A 20,824-nucleotide genomic window follows, 5' to 3' on the forward strand; every position below is an offset into this window, starting at 1 on the left:
ACCTGAAATGGAAAGTAAAATGGCTGACTCATTTCATCACAAAGATGTGAGTACTAAATCAGTCGAAATAGTAAATAATGTTCTTAATTACAGTAAGAGTGTTGAGATGATGTATTTGTTAGCTAATAACATCCAGAAAGCTCAAGAAATAGAGTAGTTTCTCAATTTCACGATTTTTAGTTGATGATAAACATGAATCTTTGTAATACACAAAATGGAGGGCCCCACGACTGTTTGCCTCGGGCCCCCAAATCACTAACTGTCCCAGGTACTAAATCAGCGATTGCCAATTAGCTTGAAGACAAGAGAATCTGTCGAGTGCATTAAAGCTTAACTATGACCTTCTCTGGAGAGACATTTTGAGCAGCCTTTATTTTATTGGCATCTTAATTTCATTCCAAATGCGTCCTGTCACTTTTTGTGCTCTTTATGCTGATATATTTGCCCTTTTGTGCTGTTTAAAGGTGCTATGCCGTGCCAGATGGAACGCCCCAATGGTACGCAGTTCCTGCTGTGTCCTCTCGTGCTGACAAGTCCAACAGTAATGTCAACCAGAAGAACCTAATTCATAAATGTCTCCTGCAGCTAAAGAAAATTTAGCTATTTTTGTCTCGCGTGAGAATCATTGGACTCTTGCTCATGTGAGACTTGTCAACAAACCTTTCCTGACTTTGATCTGAATGAGGGGAGTAAATGCTTGATTATCCTTTACTTAACTCCTTCACTGCCAACCCAGTTAACTATATCCGTCAATGGGAGTGAATGGGTTAAGTTACCAAATATGCTTTCTTGTTCTAAACAGGTCTGTGATGATCATGATCGGTCTTGTGGTATTTTTTATCCCAGTCATTGACTTTATGTAAGCTTTTGTGTTGTGCGTGATATCCACATTGTGGTCTCGCTCTCTCCAAAGTGAGATGGTGTCAAGGCTGTTACTCAGCTGTTTACTTGCTGAGGGTTGTTGGGCATTTTGGCCAAAACATCCTCAGTCAAAGACTAGTAACCTTCCAATCCGACAGGAAGATGGGCACGCAGTACACACAAATTACTGTTATTGCCTCTCTGCACTTGGCTCCATGGGAAATCACAGTTTGGACATTGAAGCAGCTGCAGGCAAGCTCCTGTGAGTCGTCACATCGCTAACCAAACTGCAGCAGATGCACTAGTCGGATTGGAATTGAATTAAATGTGGACAACTTGACTTATTTTCTTTCAATAACCCACTCTGGTAGTGATCATTTCCGTAATGTATCACACCAAGTACGTTTTAACAAACAAAAAAAATACTTGTAGAAAAATACTCACAATAATGATCAACCTTATACTAATACAGTACAGCAATAATGTTCATCAAAAGTGAGGCAGATGTTTTACTTATAGTATTTATTATTATTGTAACCCACAGAAACATTATGCATAGTTTTAACATTTAGTTCAGTTTTTCTTTTGCAGCCTTCAAAGAGATTAGTACCACAATATGAATCACTAATTGAATGTGCTTATTCACGAACAGAAACAGTACACGAGAGCTACAATTACAATAATATCAATAAATTATTAAATATATTAAATTATTGATTTGGCCACTTGAAAAATATATAAATTTTTATCGTTGTAAAGGCAGAATGTTGAATACAGTTTTTGAGTCCTTGCCCAAGTGTGTGCTCTGAATGGCTAGTTGTCCCATATTGCAGGAACAAATAAATGGCGAACTCTAGTGGACATTAAGCAACATTACAGCACTTTTTTTAAATATATACATTTTAATCCCAACACCTACCAATGTACCAGTTCATGTATTAATTGAAACATTGAGTTACATTTCCATTGTGTGATTGAAACCTGAAAAATGTCCATCCATTTTGCATAGTGCTTGTCCTCATTCGGGTCACAATTGAGCTGGAGCCTATCCCACCCTGGACTGGTCACCAGCCAAGCATTCTCACTTGCTTTATTTAGAGTCTTCTAAGATCTTAAAATACATGTTACAAAATCCATGCAAGCATAGATGGAACATGCAAAGACCACACAAGAGGGCCTCAGTCAAGATTCACACCCCAAATCTCTTGAGTGGACAAGCTCTACAGAAAATGGAAGGATGGAAATGTTTGACATCACATCTACAATTCGACCTCCATGTTGTCTTTATACCAAATACTAGTAAGTGTTGCGCAATGTTGTCCTCTTGATGGTGGGTTTGATTTCCAGTATGTCCCTTCAGAAAGTGACCCTGCCTCAGGCAGTCTTGCAATTTCTCTCGCCAACTATGAAAGGTCTCCTTATGATGGAAAATCCCTTCGTGTGTGGTCAACACTGAATACAAGCTTGTGATGGCGGCGTGAAATGGAAAGATAGCCAGTAAGGAAGTGACTTGAAAATAGAGTGTAGTGAGTGTTCATCTAACATTTTGGGTTTGTATTTCGAAAAACCCATACTGCAAGATGCTTGCATCTCATGCTTTGAGTAAGGCGCATGTTCATGGAACAAAAATCCAAAGCGTCACTGCACTGTGTTGAAAAATACAACAACGCCAGAAGTATTTTTCACAGGAATCTTGTTTGTTTTGCTTCAGCGTTAACTGTAGGCCACTGTCGTTGCCATGGTGACACGTGATGTGCTTAAATTGAGTCTGGCATGGCAGCATGAGCCCACCCGTCGCTAGTGTGGTGACTCACACACTTGGGCCATAGTGAGACACAGCAAAAGCATCCCCGGTTGTCAGGGGCGACAAGGGCGCTACACGTAAAAATTTAAACCTTTATTCTACTGCCCATCCCCTCGGGGGGGAAAAAAAACTTTTTGTTGTTTGTTTTATGCAGTGTACTGACAGGCGCGCGCTCCCGATCACGTGAGCGCGCTTGAGCGAAGGCGTGGAGTTGGGATTTTGAGGGGGGGCAAACGGAAAGAGAAGAACAGGAAAGGAAAGGCCCGTGCATACACGTCACAGGGGGGAAGCAGCAAAGAAACGCTACCGGGCAATGTTGAATTTTCACCGTAATTTAGTCGGTCTTTGTCCAGCGTGTGTCTCGGCTCCACGGTGCTACTTCCTCTCCGGGGCCGTCGGCGAGCGGTCTCCACCAGCCGCGCCGCACGGGGCTGTCACCCAGACGCCCCACTTCCCCTTCGAGCTGCAGTTAAAGGTGTCATCAACTGCTGCTGACTACACAATGGGAGTTCGTCAGTAGAACTGCAGAGAGGACACGCTTCGAGTCAAACCGAAGAAGCGGTGCTATTGTCCTCCGAGCTCACTCGGCTGCTCCCCATCGCCGGGCTGCGCGTGTGCCCGCACGCCGAGGCACGGAGAACCGCAGCTAGCCGCAGCTGCATAGCGCGTTTTACACTCGCCTTTGGAGGACTGTGTTAGACACATTTGGATTTTTTATTCGCCAAGCTGATCGTTTTACTGATGGAAGCCTCTACTCGATAGTTCTTCCTTTCTTCCTCTAACCCATCGGGTTAGAGGAACTCGCCGGATTTGCCACTCGGGCGCTGTCCTCGCCAAGGGGGGTGCCCGGCCGGATCATCAGCTCCCTCCCTCCCCGACGCCTGCCGCGCCTCACCTGTCTGCGGCTCTGGCAACCAGACCCCAGTCGCCCCCGAGCCCGAACATGGCAGGCAACCTGAAGAAAGGCGGGGGACTCATCGGAATGATGAAGGATGCCTTCCAGCCACACCACCACCACCTCCATTCGCACCACCAGCCCGGGGCCGTGGACAAAAAGACCGTGGAGAAGTGCTGGAAACTGATGGATAAGGTTGGTCAAGAGCGACTATCATGAAGCGCGGATGCTTGGAGTGGTTGGTTGCTAAGCTAACTACAGCTAACTAACGATAAGCTAGCTAATTTCCGTGTGCTGCTAACGATGCTAACGGTAAGCTAATCAGCTGGATGGCGACATGCTTAGCTCGTGTTAGCGAACTGGCTAATTTGCTTTTAAATGACGCTCCAAGGCTTCACTGCCCCGTTACTTTTAGAAGAGAAGACTTCAAATGACTTATAATCTAACCACGTCAGCGTTATGAGTTAAATATTTCTTTTGAAGGGTTTGTTTATTCATAGTTTTTGCCATTCTCTACTAACAATTTCTTTGTTTTTGCTGCCACATTTACACACCATAATAAGTTGCAGTTGAAATTAATAGGAAGGTTGACACTAGATTTTGCTTTTTTTATCCCCGGGAAAATATACCAATTAAAACGGGCGGTTCTTAAATAGACTGGTTTGAGGAGTCTACCCTGGAAACTCTTTAACAAAACATTAAATGATAAGTGGTCCAACTGTATTTTCAAGGGGGAGACCCGTTTTGTGTACCCCCCACGGATTCATGCATTTTGACCTCCAGTTTCCTGTGAGCTTCACACAGCAAATATGAGCGTGAATAGGAAGACAAGACACTCTTTTGTCTCTTCCTCTTTGAGTGTACCAGAGCAGGGAGACATCTTTCATGAAGAGGAACCTCATCATAATCATTTGCGTTATGGTCATTCGCTTTGGTTAGCCTAACCTTTTAAGATAATACACCAGGCAAGGTAGTGTTACACTGTTTGGGTTAATAAGTAGAGTTTTAAAGTTTCTTTAAAACCGTAATTTAAAAAAAAAAAAGTTTTTTGTTTTTTTTTGCTTTGACTTGCACGCACTTGGAGATTTTAGCACAGATAGTGAATAATTCTCCCAAAAAGAGGGCAAGTGTTTGCTTCAAGCTGTTTATTACCATACCCAGTTAAATTTTACTGGGAGATAAAACAAATAATTTCACCACTATGTAAAACAACCATGCAAATGTGTCTTTGAAAAGTTTCATACACAGTGCAAAACGCCATAGGTGAGTTGACAAATGAGTATTGATGTCGCTGTATCAAAAGCCCATGAAGCAATATATATTTGAACAAATGCTGTGCAAATATGTGTAGACAGACAATCTAACAATACTCACAAGCATATATTCTTTATCTTTTATCTCGTTTGTGTACTATGCCAGACAAACTAACTCTCAGACTTTTTTTCCCCAATGTTTTGAAATCTGCCATCTTGAATGTGGGGTGATTTGTTTTGTTTTTGTTTTTTTTACTGACAAACGTCATGACGATAGTTTCATCACATCTGACTAATTACATTATCAAACACGTCACAGTGGAGTCAATCATTTGCGTAGGTCTGTGGGGTGATAAAATCTCACCAAAACTGGCTGTATGCGAACAGTGAAGCGTAAAAGAGTAATGCTTGCGCTTTAATCCTAACAGCATGGCGCAGTTCAAAAAAAATCCTGTGCGCCAGGTTATGAGGCGCATCACTGCACAATTAAGGGAAACAAACCAGTACAGCAAAAGAGTCAAACTTTATTCCATTTAAATTTGACATCTACACACACGTAAGTTGCACTGAAAGCAAAATCGTATTGTCTTTTTTTTTTTTTTTTTTTTTTTTGTATGCGTCACTTTTCTAGGCAGATGGTATATTTTCCAGGAACATTCTGAACACTGCAGAAACACGGAAGCATGTTCTTGCTTGTTTACAGCTGAGGGCTTAGAAAAGTGCAACATGGTTCAAATGCCCTCAATCGGGTTGACTAGCGATCCTGGATTTAGCTCGTTACAATAATCCTTAAAAACTGAGCCTAATTTTTCTTCAGAAATACGTTTAAGGAAATTTGAACTGCTCATGTGGACAGCTCTGAAATTTGCCACAAGATATTTATTGGGCATTGAGGTATTTGTGGCACCTGTGTGTTTATATACAGTACGTGCACGTGGCAAGCTGAGTCATAGTAGTGTTCTGGAGTTGTCGATACAAGTATCATTAGCTTGCCAACGGTCTTATCAGGTCAAAACCACGAGTAGAAAGTCACGGGTCGTCAAGAGCTGTGGCTTGTTTGTGCCATGGATCGCTTCAAACATGATTTATGCAGACGGATTCAGGTTGTGTACTGAAAAAAAATCATAATCATATTTTAAATTGCCATTTTTAAAGCATCTGTACTAAATACTAAGATAACTTATTAACTGGTGGGTGGGAACCACTGCTGCTTTATTTTCATTATCGAAAAAGTACGATTCTGTTGGTCATGAAGAATCCCATTTCATTTTTTGGGGACATTTTAAACCGCAGCAATGGATATGAGGTACAGTTTCCTAGGTAAAGTCTTATTCCATTCCAAATGCATTGTCCAGCTGTAGTAAAATGATAAAAACATATCCACTAAAAATAACCATTTGGGTAACGTCATATTTTAGTAGCATCAATTACCAACTTATATTCCCCTTGCATCAACTGGAACAGAACCAATACCGAGGGCCAAAAATGAGCCATTCTCATGTTAGACTGCCTTTCCAAGTTCCCAGCGAATTTTCCCCCAAGGGGAATAAATAGTTACTAGGTTTTCCTGGGGGGGGTCCGCTATCTCGTCGCATGACACGTTTCAAGACCGAAATGTGTCAGCAGTGGAGTAAAAAGGGTTAGTGGAGTTCATTCAGTCACGCTTTCGCCAAAATCTCAATTCATTCAAAGCACTAACCCCTGAGCAGGGACTTTTTGGAGATGGATCTGAATTCCCAGCAGAGATACACAGTTGTCCTCAAATGCTTTTTGGGAAAGTACTGCCTATAATATTTGACCTCATTGACGTTCATTGTGAAGTTGTTTGGTGCAGTCGTGCAAATCTTAATGTCTGATTCAGAGTACAAACTAATAACAGTAATATTGACCCCGCCCTCAATTTATCGATTATTTGCTTGCTAAGTGGACATTTCTTGGAAAGTAATGATGATGTGCGCACAACATAATCCATTTCTAGTGGCCAGCTGATGCATAACACATGATGAGAAAATTCTATCCGAGTGGTCTTGAATGAAATGAGCCTTTTCCTCATTCAGAGTAGTCAATGAATTCCCTTTATCAATGATACTTGGAAATGAATGGTCTTTTTTTCCCTTTTTTTTTTAAGTGAATTTAATAAAGTACTAAGAAAGAGCAGTTGTGGAAAAAAAAACAGCTAGCCGGAACAGAGATTGATGGAAAAGCTTTCTATCTACTATTGCCATAGTTGGGGTCTGCGTAAATGTCACCCAATTTTTTATTTGTAAAGTGTTCAGACAATAAATCCCAGGTACTTATTTTGATATATTTAATTTTTGTTTTTTAAATGTGAGGATAAAAATGCTTCGTGGCGCAATGCTGATCAACAGTTTGCTGGACGTCAGAATCTTTTGAGCTCTCACCCTGGCCAAAATTATGTAAATATGGTCATCTCCCATTTTTAATTAACAGATTTCTTAAATATCTGTGACTTGATTTTCATGCCTTTTTGTCGTGATAATTGTTAAATTATTCTCACAATTATAAAATGAACTCTTACACAGTTCCTTAACACTGGAAAGAACAATTATTTTTTGCTTCCTTTTGGAGCCACGTCCTGATCCTAATGTTCGGGTGGTGCTAAATGTGCCCCTACACTTCCTCTAGCTCAGACTTTGATATGAGTGTTTTTCAACAGTCAGCATTTTGTTCTCACACAACTACGATGATGAGATGAAAAAAAAATCCCGCAGTCGTTGCATCATAGCCGTCTGTCCAGCTGCCGTTTTATGGGAAGACTCCTCCAGTCTGAGTGCTCTGTTGACTTCTTTTTTTTTTTAATGGTCATTATCAGTGACTCACATTGCAGAAGAAGTACAGTAGGATGAGCCAAACAAAAGGTCAGTCAGTCCAGTGATCATTTCTGACCACAGCGTGTAGTTGATTGACGACACGACAAACCGCCAGATGAAAGATTATCTCGGTTCACCAATTGCTGTGTTCATTCGTGTCAATGGTGAAGCTACAGAAGTGACGGAATAAATGATAAAAACCCTGCTTTGGAATCTAAATAGTTCAGGTTTGTGTATATGATTTTTCCATTGGCCTCTTACCAAGACTTTTTGTTCAGTCATGAGAGGAAGCACTGTGCCACTGTGATAAATTGCGCTGAAGCCATAATGGATGAACTAAAGAAAGCCCCGGAGCGAAATGCGGCACGAAACCCCCCCCCCCCCTGATTACTTGATTATTTTCTTCCGTTTTTCCTTTTGTCTTAATGCACCTTCCTGCCGCGTTGCCTCTTTGCAGGTGGTGCGCCTGTGCCAAAACTCCAAATTGGCGCTGAAGAACAGCCCCCCTTACATCCTGGACCTGTTGCCAGACACGTACCAGCACCTGCGCACCATTTTGTCACGCTACGAAGGCAAAATGGAAACTCTGGGCGAGAACGAGTACTTCCGAGTCTTCATGGAGAACCTGACTAAGAAGACCAAGCAGACCATCAGTTTGTTCAAGGAGGGCAAGGAGCGCATGTATGAGGAGAACTCGCAACCCAGGTGAGCGTCTCTCGTCAAGAGTGTTGAACTCTTCTCATGTTGCGCCATGTGCTTTTTTTTTTTTTTTTAAATCAAATGCTTCTCCTTTTAGTGGGACATTTGATAATTCCGTTTTTTTTCTGCTCAGTTCCTCAGTGACACTGGTCTCTTTCATTTGCGTAAAAAAATATTTACAATAAAACAGTCGCCTTGAGCTGTTTGAACAACTTAAATATCTTGATCAACTAATTGCATAATGTGACTGCAGCAACGTGAATGGAACATTTAAGTAGTCCACACGCCCAGTCTAAACTCACAAAGATGGCTACTGACAACTATTTTAAAACCTGAATATTGGCAGTATTTAAAAAAAAAAAAAAAACGTCCATGTAAATCCACGTAGGAACCCGAATATTCTGTTGATCATGTTTTTTCCGAATAAGATTACCTTTTTCTAACTGCCATTTACCAGGAAAAGAACCTTGGTCTTTTGTAGTACAGAAAGTAATTAACCAGAAGAAAAGCACACTTCCGTTTTAACATCAAGCTAGCATGTTCGGCGTACGCTAACCATTAGTCATAGAATCGGCAAAGACTGTGACCGTGTTCACAGAAAAGTCCCCGGATGCAGCTTTGACCTCTCTTAAGAGAGCCTTTTATCTTTTCCCTGGGCTAAGCTTCAATCGAATCCTGGCCACCATTCGTAGGTCCAGATGGTTGCAGGAAGTGGTGGGCTTGCAGGCAGCAGGCTCTTGCAACTGGGAGGGCCCGGCCCGCACGGTACTGACAGTGACGGACCTTTCGCTTGATTGTTTTAAGGCCGTGGAGCGAGTCATTTGTGATTATGGGCTCCAGATATCAATGTGACTTTTGACACTCTTGTGCAGCTAAATGCCAAAGTTAGTTTGTTCTTCCTTCCGTAAACCTGAATCTTTACATCTGGCTTCTTCTTCTTATGACTCAACGAAAAAGAAAATAACGGCTGTTTCTAGTACATGACTACGAATGTGTACACTAAACAAAGTGTAAATCACACTTGTTTTTTTTACTTTCACATCGAGAACTAGCAGATTATCATATTTTATGGCACTGAGTCATTTGTCCTACTTTGAGACTATCCACTCGCTTCTCTGCGCTGTTGTACACAATCAGCTCCTATTATTATTCAAACTGAGCCAAATGAGCTCAAATATGCGCAAATACTCTCTGTGTATAACTAATTATTAAGCGGATTAAGCCCAGCAGCCAAGATTTTCAATTCAAAACTCTAATGAGGGTTTTAACTTGAGGTCTAAGACAAACATAAGTTATAATAAAAAAAAAAAGAAGTTGAACAGGAAATTAGAGCAGGCTGTTGTTGGCTTCACTGAGGTGCTTGTTTGTGGGGTTTTGTGGTTGGATCAATACTGAAGTGCACTATGTTGAGTGCTGTTTCCTGATGGACATCTGACGTGAAGCCAGTTCCACATATAAAGTGATGACTGCTCGATATTTGGGCCAGATTTCAAACACTGTGTTTTTCTTAAATGATTAAGACATCGTTTCAAATACCGGAATTTTATTATTATTATTTTTTAAACTATAAGGCCCGCCAGATTATCATACGCAGTCTCAATGAAGCCCGAAAAATATTTTTTTTAATTTGCATTTGTTTTCCTAATATTAAGGGCACATTTTTAGGAATTAATTGTAAAAATGTTATTTTCTCAAATGGACCATTTTAGTACAATTGGTTCATGAAAGCCTATAGAACTTTAAACCATCGATTAATCGACACATGTGACCGATGATCCCAGGTGACATATTTATAAAAATGGCTGAAAATGCTGTAGTATGGCGTACAGACAAAACTGTTAGTGAGTGCTATTATTTTTTTTGTTTCTTTGTCGGGCTTCAAAACTTTCATTAAAACATCACCCCATTGATGTATTGGCGAAGAATGACCGAGCTCAGGATGTAAATGTCTGTCCATTCTCCAATTCCACACAAATGTCAAAAGGAAGAACAACTAAAGCGTTGTGTTGTAGCTGCTGGACAAGTCCCAATTTGCCCCACGCTTCAGCCATCTTGAGTGACTTCAAATGTTATGTCAACAACATTTAGTGTACCTCTTCCAAGACTTTGGCGTCATGTGACCAATCTAGATGTCCCTCCTCGATCGAAGGAGCAAAGATAATACAGCTGCAAGCTGACATTTGGGCTACTTGTAAATCCAGACAGACGTTCATTCTCTAAGGTTTGACCTTTGCTGCTGTGCTGCGCTGTATTAGCACACTACGCTTTCTGGCTGACGAGTAGAACTACTTTATCACGGGCAGCAGGAAACAGGAAGGGAGCAGCCAGCTGCAGGGTCAGAGGTCAATCTATAGCACCAGGGGGGATAGTGTGGTGGCGGGGGTTGACAACAACATAGTGTTTGGGGGTAAGGGGGGGGCTCTGCTCTTTGCTGCGGTTGCCGCCAGGGAGAGATGAAACATGGCAATCAAACGCGGCTCTTTTGTGGGACTCGCCATTGTTCATGTTGGCACAGCAGCTTAGATAACAGCAACAGTTGGAGGGGGTAGTACAAACACTGACAACAGAGCTGCTATTGTAGGATGGAGATGCCCGGGAGAGATGCGATTCAGTTCCCTTTTTTTTTTTTTTCTGCTTCCTTTTAATAATTGGGACACTCAAAAGATGTTGCGCTACTTCTCAGCACTGTTGTGCTTAATATATTTTAGAGGTGGCAAAATTAATGAAAAACAGGTTGATTATCAAATCGTCTTGTGCATTAATTTGAATTTCTGTAGACTAAATAATACCAAATGAAATTATTATTATTACCATTATCGGTATAAAATGGTTTGTAATACCACTTTTTAACACCGAGCTGCAAAGATCTGCAGTGTCTTTAAACATATCGAGCTCTAAACTTATCACGCTATCCTCGGACACAGTTCTCTCTCTTTAGCGGCCATTAGTTTATAAGATAGACAGTGTCGTGTAGTGCAGCTGCAGTGTGGTCAGTCTTTTTATTACTGTCGCTTTCGTGCATGTCAATTCCTGCTGCCCGACATCCACACACACATTCTTGTGTGTGTGTGTTCATAAATCAGGGTTCTCTTAGCGTCACTCCGCTAATGCTGCCAGGTGCCACTGGGCTTTGCCAACATTGCACTCTACTCCAACCTCTTCCCCTTCTATCATTTTCTCACTTTTCGTCACGTCACTTCTGTCCTGTGGCGGAATCTTTCTATGCGCCAATGCTGCAGTCAATCTTGTCACATGTCGCAGACAATTTAATTAACTCATTAATATAACAGTTTGAAAACAAACAAGAGGAGTCTCAGATAAACATGTGACCATCAGTCCACCCAATTGTGCAAATATGTGTGAAAATATCAATTTCACGGTGGTTACTGTGTAATCTGACTTTTCCTCACGGCTTCTCCCACTGTTACCGTTTTAGGCATTTTACACCAAGGGGAAAAAAAAGTGTTTTTAATTAAATATTTCTGACATGGTGCGCTAATATCACCATGTAAAGTTCATATGAATACACTTAGTACTCTAAAATGATTCAGCCTTTAACCACAAATGGTCTGTTCTCTGCGTTCACAGGAGGAACCTCACCAAGCTATCTTTGATCTTCAGCCACATGCTGGCCGAGCTGAAGGCCATCTTTCCAAACGGTCTGTTTCAGGGCGACAATTTCCGCATCACCAAGGCTGATGCTGCTGAGTTCTGGAGGCGTGCCTTTGAGGACAAGTGAGACCTCGATGCCAATCATTTTTGAAATGTTTGTCGGTGCTCACAATAGTGCGCTTTACCATTGCTCCACAATCATTTTAATCATCAAGTTGTATTTTTTTTTTTTTTTGATCCAAAGGACCATCGTGCCTTGGAAGGTGTTCCGCCAGTCTCTTCACGAGTTCCACCCAATCAGCTCAGGCCTGGAGGCCATGGCCCTCAAGTCCACCATCGACCTCACCTGCAATGACTACATTTCCGTTTTTGAGTTTGACATTTTCACCAGGCTTTTCCAGGTAGGTTGTTCAGTTAAATAATACACGCCACCTTCATTTTACGCTCCCTCTCAAGGTCATTCACCTTTTCCATTTGCACCACAAAGGGCTCTCATTTCTAATACCAGACAAGCACTAAGCAGATTGGATGACATTTTCGACATGAGTCACGCTTCTTCCTACTTTTTGTAGTCAGGAAGACTGCTAATCAAATACACATTAAAATGCGGCGTCTCAGTTCTACCATTAACACCGGTGCTTTCCCTGGGGTTTGCATAATCACAAGCCACAGGAAAAAAAGGTCAGAAGGCGGCTATGTCTACAAAACATATTCATCCTTTTTTGCAAGCATTTGCTTATTAACACATTGCTAAAAGGCAGTATCAGTCTGACTTCAATTTTTTTTTCTCCATGTTTCACTTTTGTGCTGAAACAGTCCATATTTGGTGTTTAATGAATTATACTGAATTATCGTGCAATTTTTTAATGGCAGCATTGCTTTTGCTCTTGTGCACTTGAGTCAACCTTTACGGATGATCTATGTGGAATCTTACTTATTGCAATTTCTGCTTCCGTTTTACTTGTGGCGTGTGTGTGTAACCAATGTTAACATGATGTTCTCATACTTGATGGTCTTGGTTGTAACCACTGATTTGTCGCACTTTCTCTCTCTCCGATAGCCTTGGTCATCCCTTTTACGGAATTGGAACAGCTTGGCGGTCACACACCCAGGTTATATGGCCTTCCTCACTTACGACGAGGTCAAAGCACGACTGCAAAAGTTCATTCACAAACCTGGCAGGTGAGACAAAATGACATTTTTTGTTGTTATGAAACATAATGAAATATCGTATTTATCGTGTACATAACAGGCATTGGTTCCAGTTGGGTTCGGCGTGTGTGTGTACTGGTACCTAGCATCAATAGCTTGATTGTGCTCTGAAAGACGATGTCACCGCTTTGGCCGGCCTGAATGACGTTCACAGTATAGCGCGAGTTGGACAATTTATGGTGCCAGCGGCCATTTTCTTGAACACCTCATAGCACACCAAGCCCAAAAGTAAACGTCTACCCCGATACAGACGTCAATGCGCTCTCATATTGCGTCATTCCAGCGTCTGTTTGCACCCCAAATGTGCTCATCATTAAAACCCAGTGTGAACTTATCACTTTTTTTTTCTTTCTTTTTCTTCCCCCTCAGTTACATCTTCCGACTGAGCTGCACCCGGCTGGGCCAGTGGGCCATCGGCTACGTGACGGCAGATGGAAACATTCTCCAGACCATTCCTCATAATAAACCGCTCTTCCAGGCCCTCATAGATGGCTTCAGGGAAGGATTGTAAGTCTACAAGTATTCCATTTTGGCATGCTTACAGTGCAGTGTCATGCAAGTCCTAAATGACTCATGGCCTTGGCTATCTCACCGCAGTCATGATCCTTTGTGAACCAGAACGGAGCTTGCTGACTAACAGACTAGAAGAAAAAAAAGACTGCATGATGCTTGTACATCTGTGGCTAGATCCTTTTCTCTTTTCGAAAGATATGATCTATTTTATTTGTTACTAGAAAGAGGACCAGTTATAGTCTTGACAACATACCCACTAAAGCTAGAAAATGGGTTTTCAACAATGAGCAGATGTCACCTGGGACCTGACTTTTTATTTTATTTATTTATTTTTATTTTCTGGGGCAGTCATTTGAACGAGTGTAGTACAGCCAGAGTAACAAATAAAAAAAGAAATATATTGGGATAACCGTGCTAACTCTACGTTGTTATCGCCCTGCAAAGTTTCTGACAGCTCAGATGACCAAGCATAACCTCTGTGCCTCTACATCTCCAGCTATTTATTCCCTGATGGCCGGCCTCAAAATCCAGACTTGACCGGACTGTGTGAGCCTTCGCCTCAAGATCACATTAAAGTCACACAGGTCAGTGCAGCATGCTTTTTGATACGTTTACGTTATTGTACCTAAATAAGGACGATGAATTGAGTTCATTCAAATTATTTTTCCAACGATCTGGAATCGAATGAAATGTACATTTTGTCAGACTCCACTGTAAATCATTGTGGAGAAAGACCCGAGTTGTATATTGGACAGCAGCGACTTGGCAGATCCACTCAGCGATTTTGAGTAGAGGTCCCTGAGGGCTCATGATTGCCTTTGGTTGCCCCCCCCTCTCTCTCTCTCTCGCTCCAGGAGCAATATGAACTCTACTGTGAGATGGGCTCCACTTTCCAACTGTGCAAAATCTGCGCGGAGAACGACAAGGACGTGAAGATCGAGCCCTGCGGTCATCTCATGTGCACCTCCTGTCTCACAGCGTGGCAGGTACACTGCGTGTTGTGACTTTGTTGGCTTTTGGGGTTACGCATTCCTCATCCCCTGTCCACATTCGCAGGAGTCCGAGGGTCAAGGCACGGGCTGCCCGTTCTGTCGCTGCGAGATTAAAGGTACCGAGCATATCGTCGTGGATCCATTTGACCCCAAGGACAACGGCGGGAACTCCTGCAGGGGCCTGTTTGGCGCCGAGGGCGCTCCGTCACCCAGTTATGACGACGATGACGACGACAGACTTGAAGACCCCCACCTAATGATGAGCAAACTTGCTTGTACAAAGGTAACTTTGTGAAGAGCATTCACAAGAATGTCATGTCATCCAGTTTGGGGAAGTTGTGTGGTGTGCTCTTTCTTATCAGCTTGAACTATCTGACCACGTGTCAGATTATGTGCAACGGACATTTTTTTCTCACGGTATTGAAGTTGTTTTGTGTACGTGATGCAGGTGGAACGTCCCCCCTCACCTGTGTCCATGACTCCTCAGTCATCCCTTCCACCCGTGCCACCCAGACTAGACCTGCTTCCACATAGACCCCCTAACCCACCTGGGGCCTCCAGTCCTGGACTCACTACTAAGGTCAGTCATGACATGCAATTTCATGTGGATGTTATGTAAATTAAAAAACAGGAATCAGCATATTATTGTTGCATTATCAAATATTACACAACTTTATGATAGTTTATCTACATTCACCCAAGAGTTAGCGGTTAGCATTGCTCTGCTCCATAGAGCAGACGTGTGAAGGAGTTCAGAACTTTCCCGCACTTTCTCCCCTTTTGTTAATCAATTCATTTTCCCCAGAGTTAATCAATGCCAGTCTACTCGGGGAGGCAGTCGTTTGCACCAGTTACACGTCGAAATATGTCTCGTACAGATAGTAAGCTTTCAGGAAATGGCCCGTATTGTGCTGTAGGATGACTGTTTTCACAGCCCTGACTCAGCCAATGACAGCAGTGTTGTGAAGAGGAAGTGGGTACATTCTGTTACTGTGTGACAGAGTTTTACCTCACAAACAGCCAGACTGCTCAACACTTTTTTTTTTTCCCCGCATTGTTTGCGATAAACTTGTGGTTATCGCTACTCGTATAAAGTCTACTAAAAAGAAAATATCCACAATCTTCATTTGAAGTAGCTTAGGCCAGATCTATTGCATTTTTTCAAACAGTTGTTTAATCTCATTGGATTTGGCTCTCACTTTGCTCTCCAGGCAGGGTCTCATCACAAAGACAAGCCCCTTCCTCTCCCCCCAGCACTGAGGGATCTCCCACCTCCACCTCCTCCCGACCGCCCCCACGCGTCCACCCCGTGCTTGGAGGGGCGCTTGCAGAGACGGCCCCTACCCTGCACGCCTGGTGAGGCTCCCCGAGATAAATTGCCTCCGGCACCCCCAAACCGTCCGGCCGCCGACTGGAACTCCCGGCCTGTTCCCAAAGCCCCGACATCCTCGTCTTCCTTGTCTGGTCAAGTCTCTGTTGTGGGTGTGGACATGCGTGCAGGTGTCAGGGAGCTCTCCAACCGGCACTCCCTCCCTTTGGCGCTGCCCTCTGCTCTTTGCACCGACCCGCAGAAGAACAATAACTCCCTCAGTTTGGATCACCAGCTGGTTAGCACTACAAAACACCACACCCATCTTGTAATTTGCAAAAAAAATATACCAGAGGAATTTTTCTGCCTTTTTTTAATTCATGTTTTGAGATTCTACTATTTCCGTTTCAGAACTTTGTCTCAGCGGTCGGACAAGATTTTGACAACCCCAAAGTCAAACCATCATCCTCTGCCAATGCCATCTACTCGCTGGCAAGCAGGTATTGTGTTCTTTTCAAATGCATGATCAAGAAATTAGCGAGGACCACAGTGAGTTTCATTTCTGTCTCAGTTCTTGGTTAAAATTTGCACAGAGAAAGATGGTTTGAGAAATGAGTGTTTGCATCGTGGTCACGGAACAAACATGTCTCTGTCTTTTCCCAGACCGTCTTCAGCCGCGAGGTCGGCAACAGGCGAGGAGGCCCGCGATAGTGAGGAGGAGTCAGAGTACATGATCCCCTCCTCAAGGCCCGTCCTGCCCCCCATCGCGGCACCACCTATGGTAGAGAGCCCCCCGGTTTCGAGGCCCCCGCAGCCTCAGTCGGTCTTTGCTATTCAGACGCAGACTCAAGCCATTGCCTTCAATCCGCGGTACGCATTCAAGATGGCTTGCGTCACATGGTCACGTAGTGGTGGGGATGCTTTATTGTAGCTTTTTGTTTCCTTTGGTAGGCCGATACTAGCCGAACTGGAGGATGGGCCTCCCATGTATGAGGCCATGTACAACATCCAGGCCAGGCCGCAGCAAGCCCAGGATTCAGGTTTCTAAAATGACAAAACACAAGTACGTGACCTCAGTTCTATTCTGATGCATTCCTCCCATTTCCACTAATGCAGATTATTCCGAGCTTCCCCCTCTGCCCGTGACCAACGGCCCTAGAGAGCACACAGCCGAAGACAGGGAGGAGGAGGAGGACAGCGGCTACGATTTCCCCAAACCGCAATTGCCGATGCCCCCCACCCGACGAACCTTTTCCGAACTGGGAGGGTCCTCCTCATCAACTTCATCCTCCTCATCAAGCTCATCCTCCGTAGCCGCCTGTAAGTTTGCTACAGTTTAGCGATCGAGGTTACATTTCACTCGATGAACGAGCGAGTTTGGATTTTGCCCAGAGCGCTTCAATAATTTTATGTGGATCACTGCCAAAGAAGGTTTTCTGTCTGCTATGGTTCAAATTTTATTCATATGTCAGTCAAGATAGGCCTTTATTTTTATTTTTTTATTTATCATGAGTTGGGTTCTACATTGCTAACCTTTTGAGGATGCTCTCAATGTTTTTAGTTCACAGTTGTATGCTACATCTTGTCAGTCGTCACCCATCTTCACCCTTGTTCCTTCAGGCATCTCAGAGCCTGTGGAAGCCCCAGAGAGACCTCCCAAGCCCCTCCCAAGGCGCATCAACTCTGAGCGCCGACCCAGCCCAGTCCCTCCGGTCCCCGGCCCTCCCGGTTGCGGGGCGACGGGAGGTGACGTCAATCCTCACATTAGCAGCGAGATCGAACATCTCATGAGTCAGGGATATTCGTACCAGGACATCCAGAAAGCACTGATGATTGCACAGAACAATATTGAGATGGCCAAGAACATCTTGCGAGAGTTTGTCTCCATTCCCTCCACGGCGCACATTCTCACATAGCACACTCGGCTATTTCACCCTGGCTCGGCTTGATCTTTTTATTTTTAAAGGTCGGCGCGGCTCGTTGCCTGGAGCGCTACCCTCTCTGGTGCTTGTCGACCCAACCGGCCCGTTGTGGAATTTTTAATTGGCTGGCGCTCGCAGCATCTCTTTTAGCAGCCTTCTAAAACTGCGACAAGAGCATCTCGCCAGCCCCGACTCGGCATCCACCATGTTGAAAAAACAGGACGCCTTTCGGAAGCCTGGCTGAAAATGTAACCAAGACCTCATGAATAAAATGTATGTCTATATGAAAGTTTAATATATGGTTAAATGTATATTAAATGTGTGTAATATATACAAGTTAGTATGTGAAAAGATGTCCGCTTCGAGGGTCACTTTTGGTACAAGCGCCAAGCATGTGCCTGTTGTCTAAACGGCAATGCGAGGGTTGACTTGAAGATGACTCGGATTGGCACCACTGCGTTTGCGTGTTTGTACGTGTGTTGGAAATGTAAGCCCACAATTTTTCAAATCCTGACCCAATTTAATTTGTAATTTGTCAAATGAAAATGACAGAAGGAAGTTGCAAATTGTTCTTTAAAACTATTTTTCAAAATGACCTATAATGAACTTGAAAATCAAGTGTAGTGCAAGCAGTGATTCTCTTGCATACCGCTAGAGGGAGCCTAAGATTCTGGTAATCCATCTAGCAAAAAAAATTTTAAATGGTGCAAATTTCCTTCCTTAGCAGGTATGAATACATTTAAAATGTAAAAGTAAAATTGTTCTGTTGTACATCTAAACATCTGCCACTTTCTTGTGTCATTTCAATCTTAAACAGTCACAAAATGCAAATATGCTTCAACTCAAAATTCTCAAAACACCGCGGCTTTGGTACTCAATTTTTTTTTTCATGTTCTTGATACCAACTTATGTTTTATTTGAGGTCAGCACCCTGGCGTCTGTGTGTGAGTGCTAGCATGTGTGTTTGAAGTGAATGTTGATATTGTAATGTTAACCATCACGCAGTACCAGATGGGCTCATGTTGTGTGATTTGAGGTGACTGATTTTATTTCATTTCAATTTTGACATCATCGTCAGACTGGTTCAGGTTTCGGTCTCCAGCTCAGTGCGGTGTTTTAATTACAAACAAATTTTTGTCATTGATTTCATTTTGGTAATATATTCTTGTAATATCCTAAATATTGTTGTAATTAATTCAGAAGTGCTGCACTGCTGCTACTATTATGATAGTGTTAAACAATTAAGCCTTAAGTGTACGTTTGTGAATATTGTTTAACTTGGTCGTCTGCCTTTAAAGTGACAGTATCGCCGTTTTCCTGCAGTCGCTAATGTAGCATACTTGAACGTACAAGCAGCTTGAGAGCTGTCAACTCTGCAGTGTTTTTACTTTTTGGGGGGTTGGGGTGGGGCGGTAGCTTTCTTTCAGATCGTCATAGCAACAGTAAGCAAAATGTAAAGCGGAATTGGGCTTTAGGGTCCAAAGTTATACGTCATAGAAAGGGAATAGCTGATGTAATAGTTTGGCCCACGGCTTTGATGGACGTCAGCAGCAGGCCGATTAGGCCAATTCGCCAAAAATAACTCAGGAATAACTTTTTAGACCCGCTGAGTCGGAATCAATGAAGTCACACTTGTAGCCTTTTTTTTTTTTTTTTTCCCCCCTCACACGTTTATTTCAGTCATTCTAACTTGCACAATATTTTCCAAGGTCATCAGGCCTCTGTCGAGAGAAGCTTCCAGGTACTTGGAATAAAAACACACACGAGCTTTGTGGTACATTGATGTAACACTCCTGTTGTATATGAAGAATGTGTGTCTGATGCTTTTCCAATAGCGAATAAGCTTATTCTGGTTTAAGCTACACGGTCAATCCTCATTTCTGCTTTTATGTTCCTAGTTGCCTTGACAAACTTCTTGAATGGCAAGTAATGGAGTCTTCATTACTGTTCCGTATTTCCAGGGCAGCGTGTTAATTGTGTATTCATGTATTCGCACAGTATACCAAATTGTGCTTTGATACTGTCACTCTAAAGGCGCTTGCAGTCATACAAGAATGCTGTCGGCTCTCATTTTACATTCCTGTATTCTGTCCCCCCCCCCCCCCCTCACCCCAACAGAATGTTTTGTTTACTTCTGTGAATAATTCTCGAACGCAGTGCCATTTGTGTTGAGATCATGATTGATTGAGGCCTTTTGTTGTGTGCGCATGCGATTGTGGGTGTGTGAGCTTCATCCAGGAGCACCTGCTGTTTACTTTTCTTCTTAGTCCCTAAAAAGACTAAGCACATCCCGAATGGCTGTTTTCTCTGCACCTGCAAGGAAAAAAAAGTCATGCTTTATCGAAATGGGGCCACCACAGGAAGCTGTGGTTTCACGTAACCTCGTCATCAGCCGTTTTGAGAAAAGAAAAAAGGCATTCGTTAAAATTCATCCTTGTTTTCAAAGATCATATCACTTTGGAAGGCTGCACAGTGCTGTTAATAAAATTGTAAGCAGGAGACATTTTGAGATTGTTGTGCTTAGTTGAGAACTCTAAAGATATTTTGGTGTATTTTTATGTGTAATTTGAAGACCCTTACTGGTAATTAGATGTTGACCTAATTATTGCAACGCGACACCATCCAGTTTCTGTAACGTCCGTCCTCATATGGTCAAATGGTGGCATTTAGAATATTTGCACTAACGGGACAATTGGGGTAAACAGCAGTAGAGCAGGAAAAATATGCAAACCTTATCCAAATTCCAATTTTCACATTAGCTGAAGTGTCAGTACTTTTGTCTGTATATGTCCTAACCTGTTCTTTTAATCATTTTTTTCCTGACAGATTGACGAGACATATTACTAAAGAGCATGCGCTAAATACATAATCAATGCATCACGCCACAGTAAAAAGCAGCAAATTGCCTTGGAAGTTCACCA

General features: G+C 42.8%; 2 protein-coding genes across 7 annotated transcripts in view; both read left to right on the forward strand.

Annotated features, from left to right (window-relative positions):
- The window catches only part of grik4 (glutamate receptor, ionotropic, kainate 4), a 170,022-nt gene extending 168,166 nt beyond the window's left edge, over nt 1-1,856 (forward strand). For all 5 annotated transcript variants that reach the window (XR_007482894.1, XR_007482895.2, XR_007482893.2 and 2 more), the window contains one exon: nt 465-1,856. The gene's annotated coding sequence lies outside the window, so the exon portion shown is untranslated. The remainder of the gene's footprint in view (nt 1-464) is intronic.
- A 992-nt stretch (nt 1,857-2,848) lies between these two features.
- Nucleotides 2,849-20,404, forward strand: cbl (Cbl proto-oncogene, E3 ubiquitin protein ligase). 2 transcript variants are annotated; one of them, XM_049726648.2, is made up of 17 exons: nt 2,849-3,755; nt 8,102-8,349; nt 11,932-12,078; nt 12,200-12,356; nt 13,016-13,137; nt 13,537-13,674; nt 14,177-14,264; nt 14,535-14,666; nt 14,737-14,955; nt 15,121-15,252; nt 15,884-16,028; nt 16,173-16,279; nt 16,393-16,481; nt 16,645-16,851; nt 16,933-17,021; nt 17,098-17,301; nt 17,602-20,404. In XM_049726648.2, exons 1-17 carry the CDS (start codon nt 3,609-3,611, stop codon nt 17,895-17,897), a joined length of 2,667 nt encoding a protein of 888 aa, XP_049582605.1. In that variant the 5' UTR covers nt 2,849-3,608; the 3' UTR covers nt 17,898-20,404. The 2 variants fall into 2 exon arrangements, with proteins under 2 accessions (XP_049582605.1, XP_049582604.1); XM_049726647.2 differs by having other exon boundaries at nt 15,884-16,279.
- Nucleotides 20,405-20,824: the final 420 nt, after the last annotated feature.

This window comes from Syngnathus scovelli, chromosome 7, assembly GCF_024217435.2.
Source record: "Syngnathus scovelli strain Florida chromosome 7, RoL_Ssco_1.2, whole genome shotgun sequence".
NCBI lineage: Eukaryota > Metazoa > Chordata > Actinopteri > Syngnathiformes > Syngnathidae > Syngnathus > Syngnathus scovelli.

Bases quoted from the DNA above. Each gene is read 5' to 3' on its own strand.
- cbl (XM_049726647.2), top strand. From the start codon at position 3,609: ATGGCAGGCAACCTGAAGAAAGGCGGGGGACTCATCGGAATGATGAAG. The intron at 14,667-14,736 runs GTACACTGCGTG...CCACATTCGCAG, and splicing joins CCTGTCTCACAGCGTGGCAG to GAGTCCGAGGGTCAAGGCAC. The intron at 16,280-16,392 runs GTTAGCACTACA...TTTCCGTTTCAG, and splicing joins TCAGTTTGGATCACCAGCTG to AACTTTGTCTCAGCGGTCGG.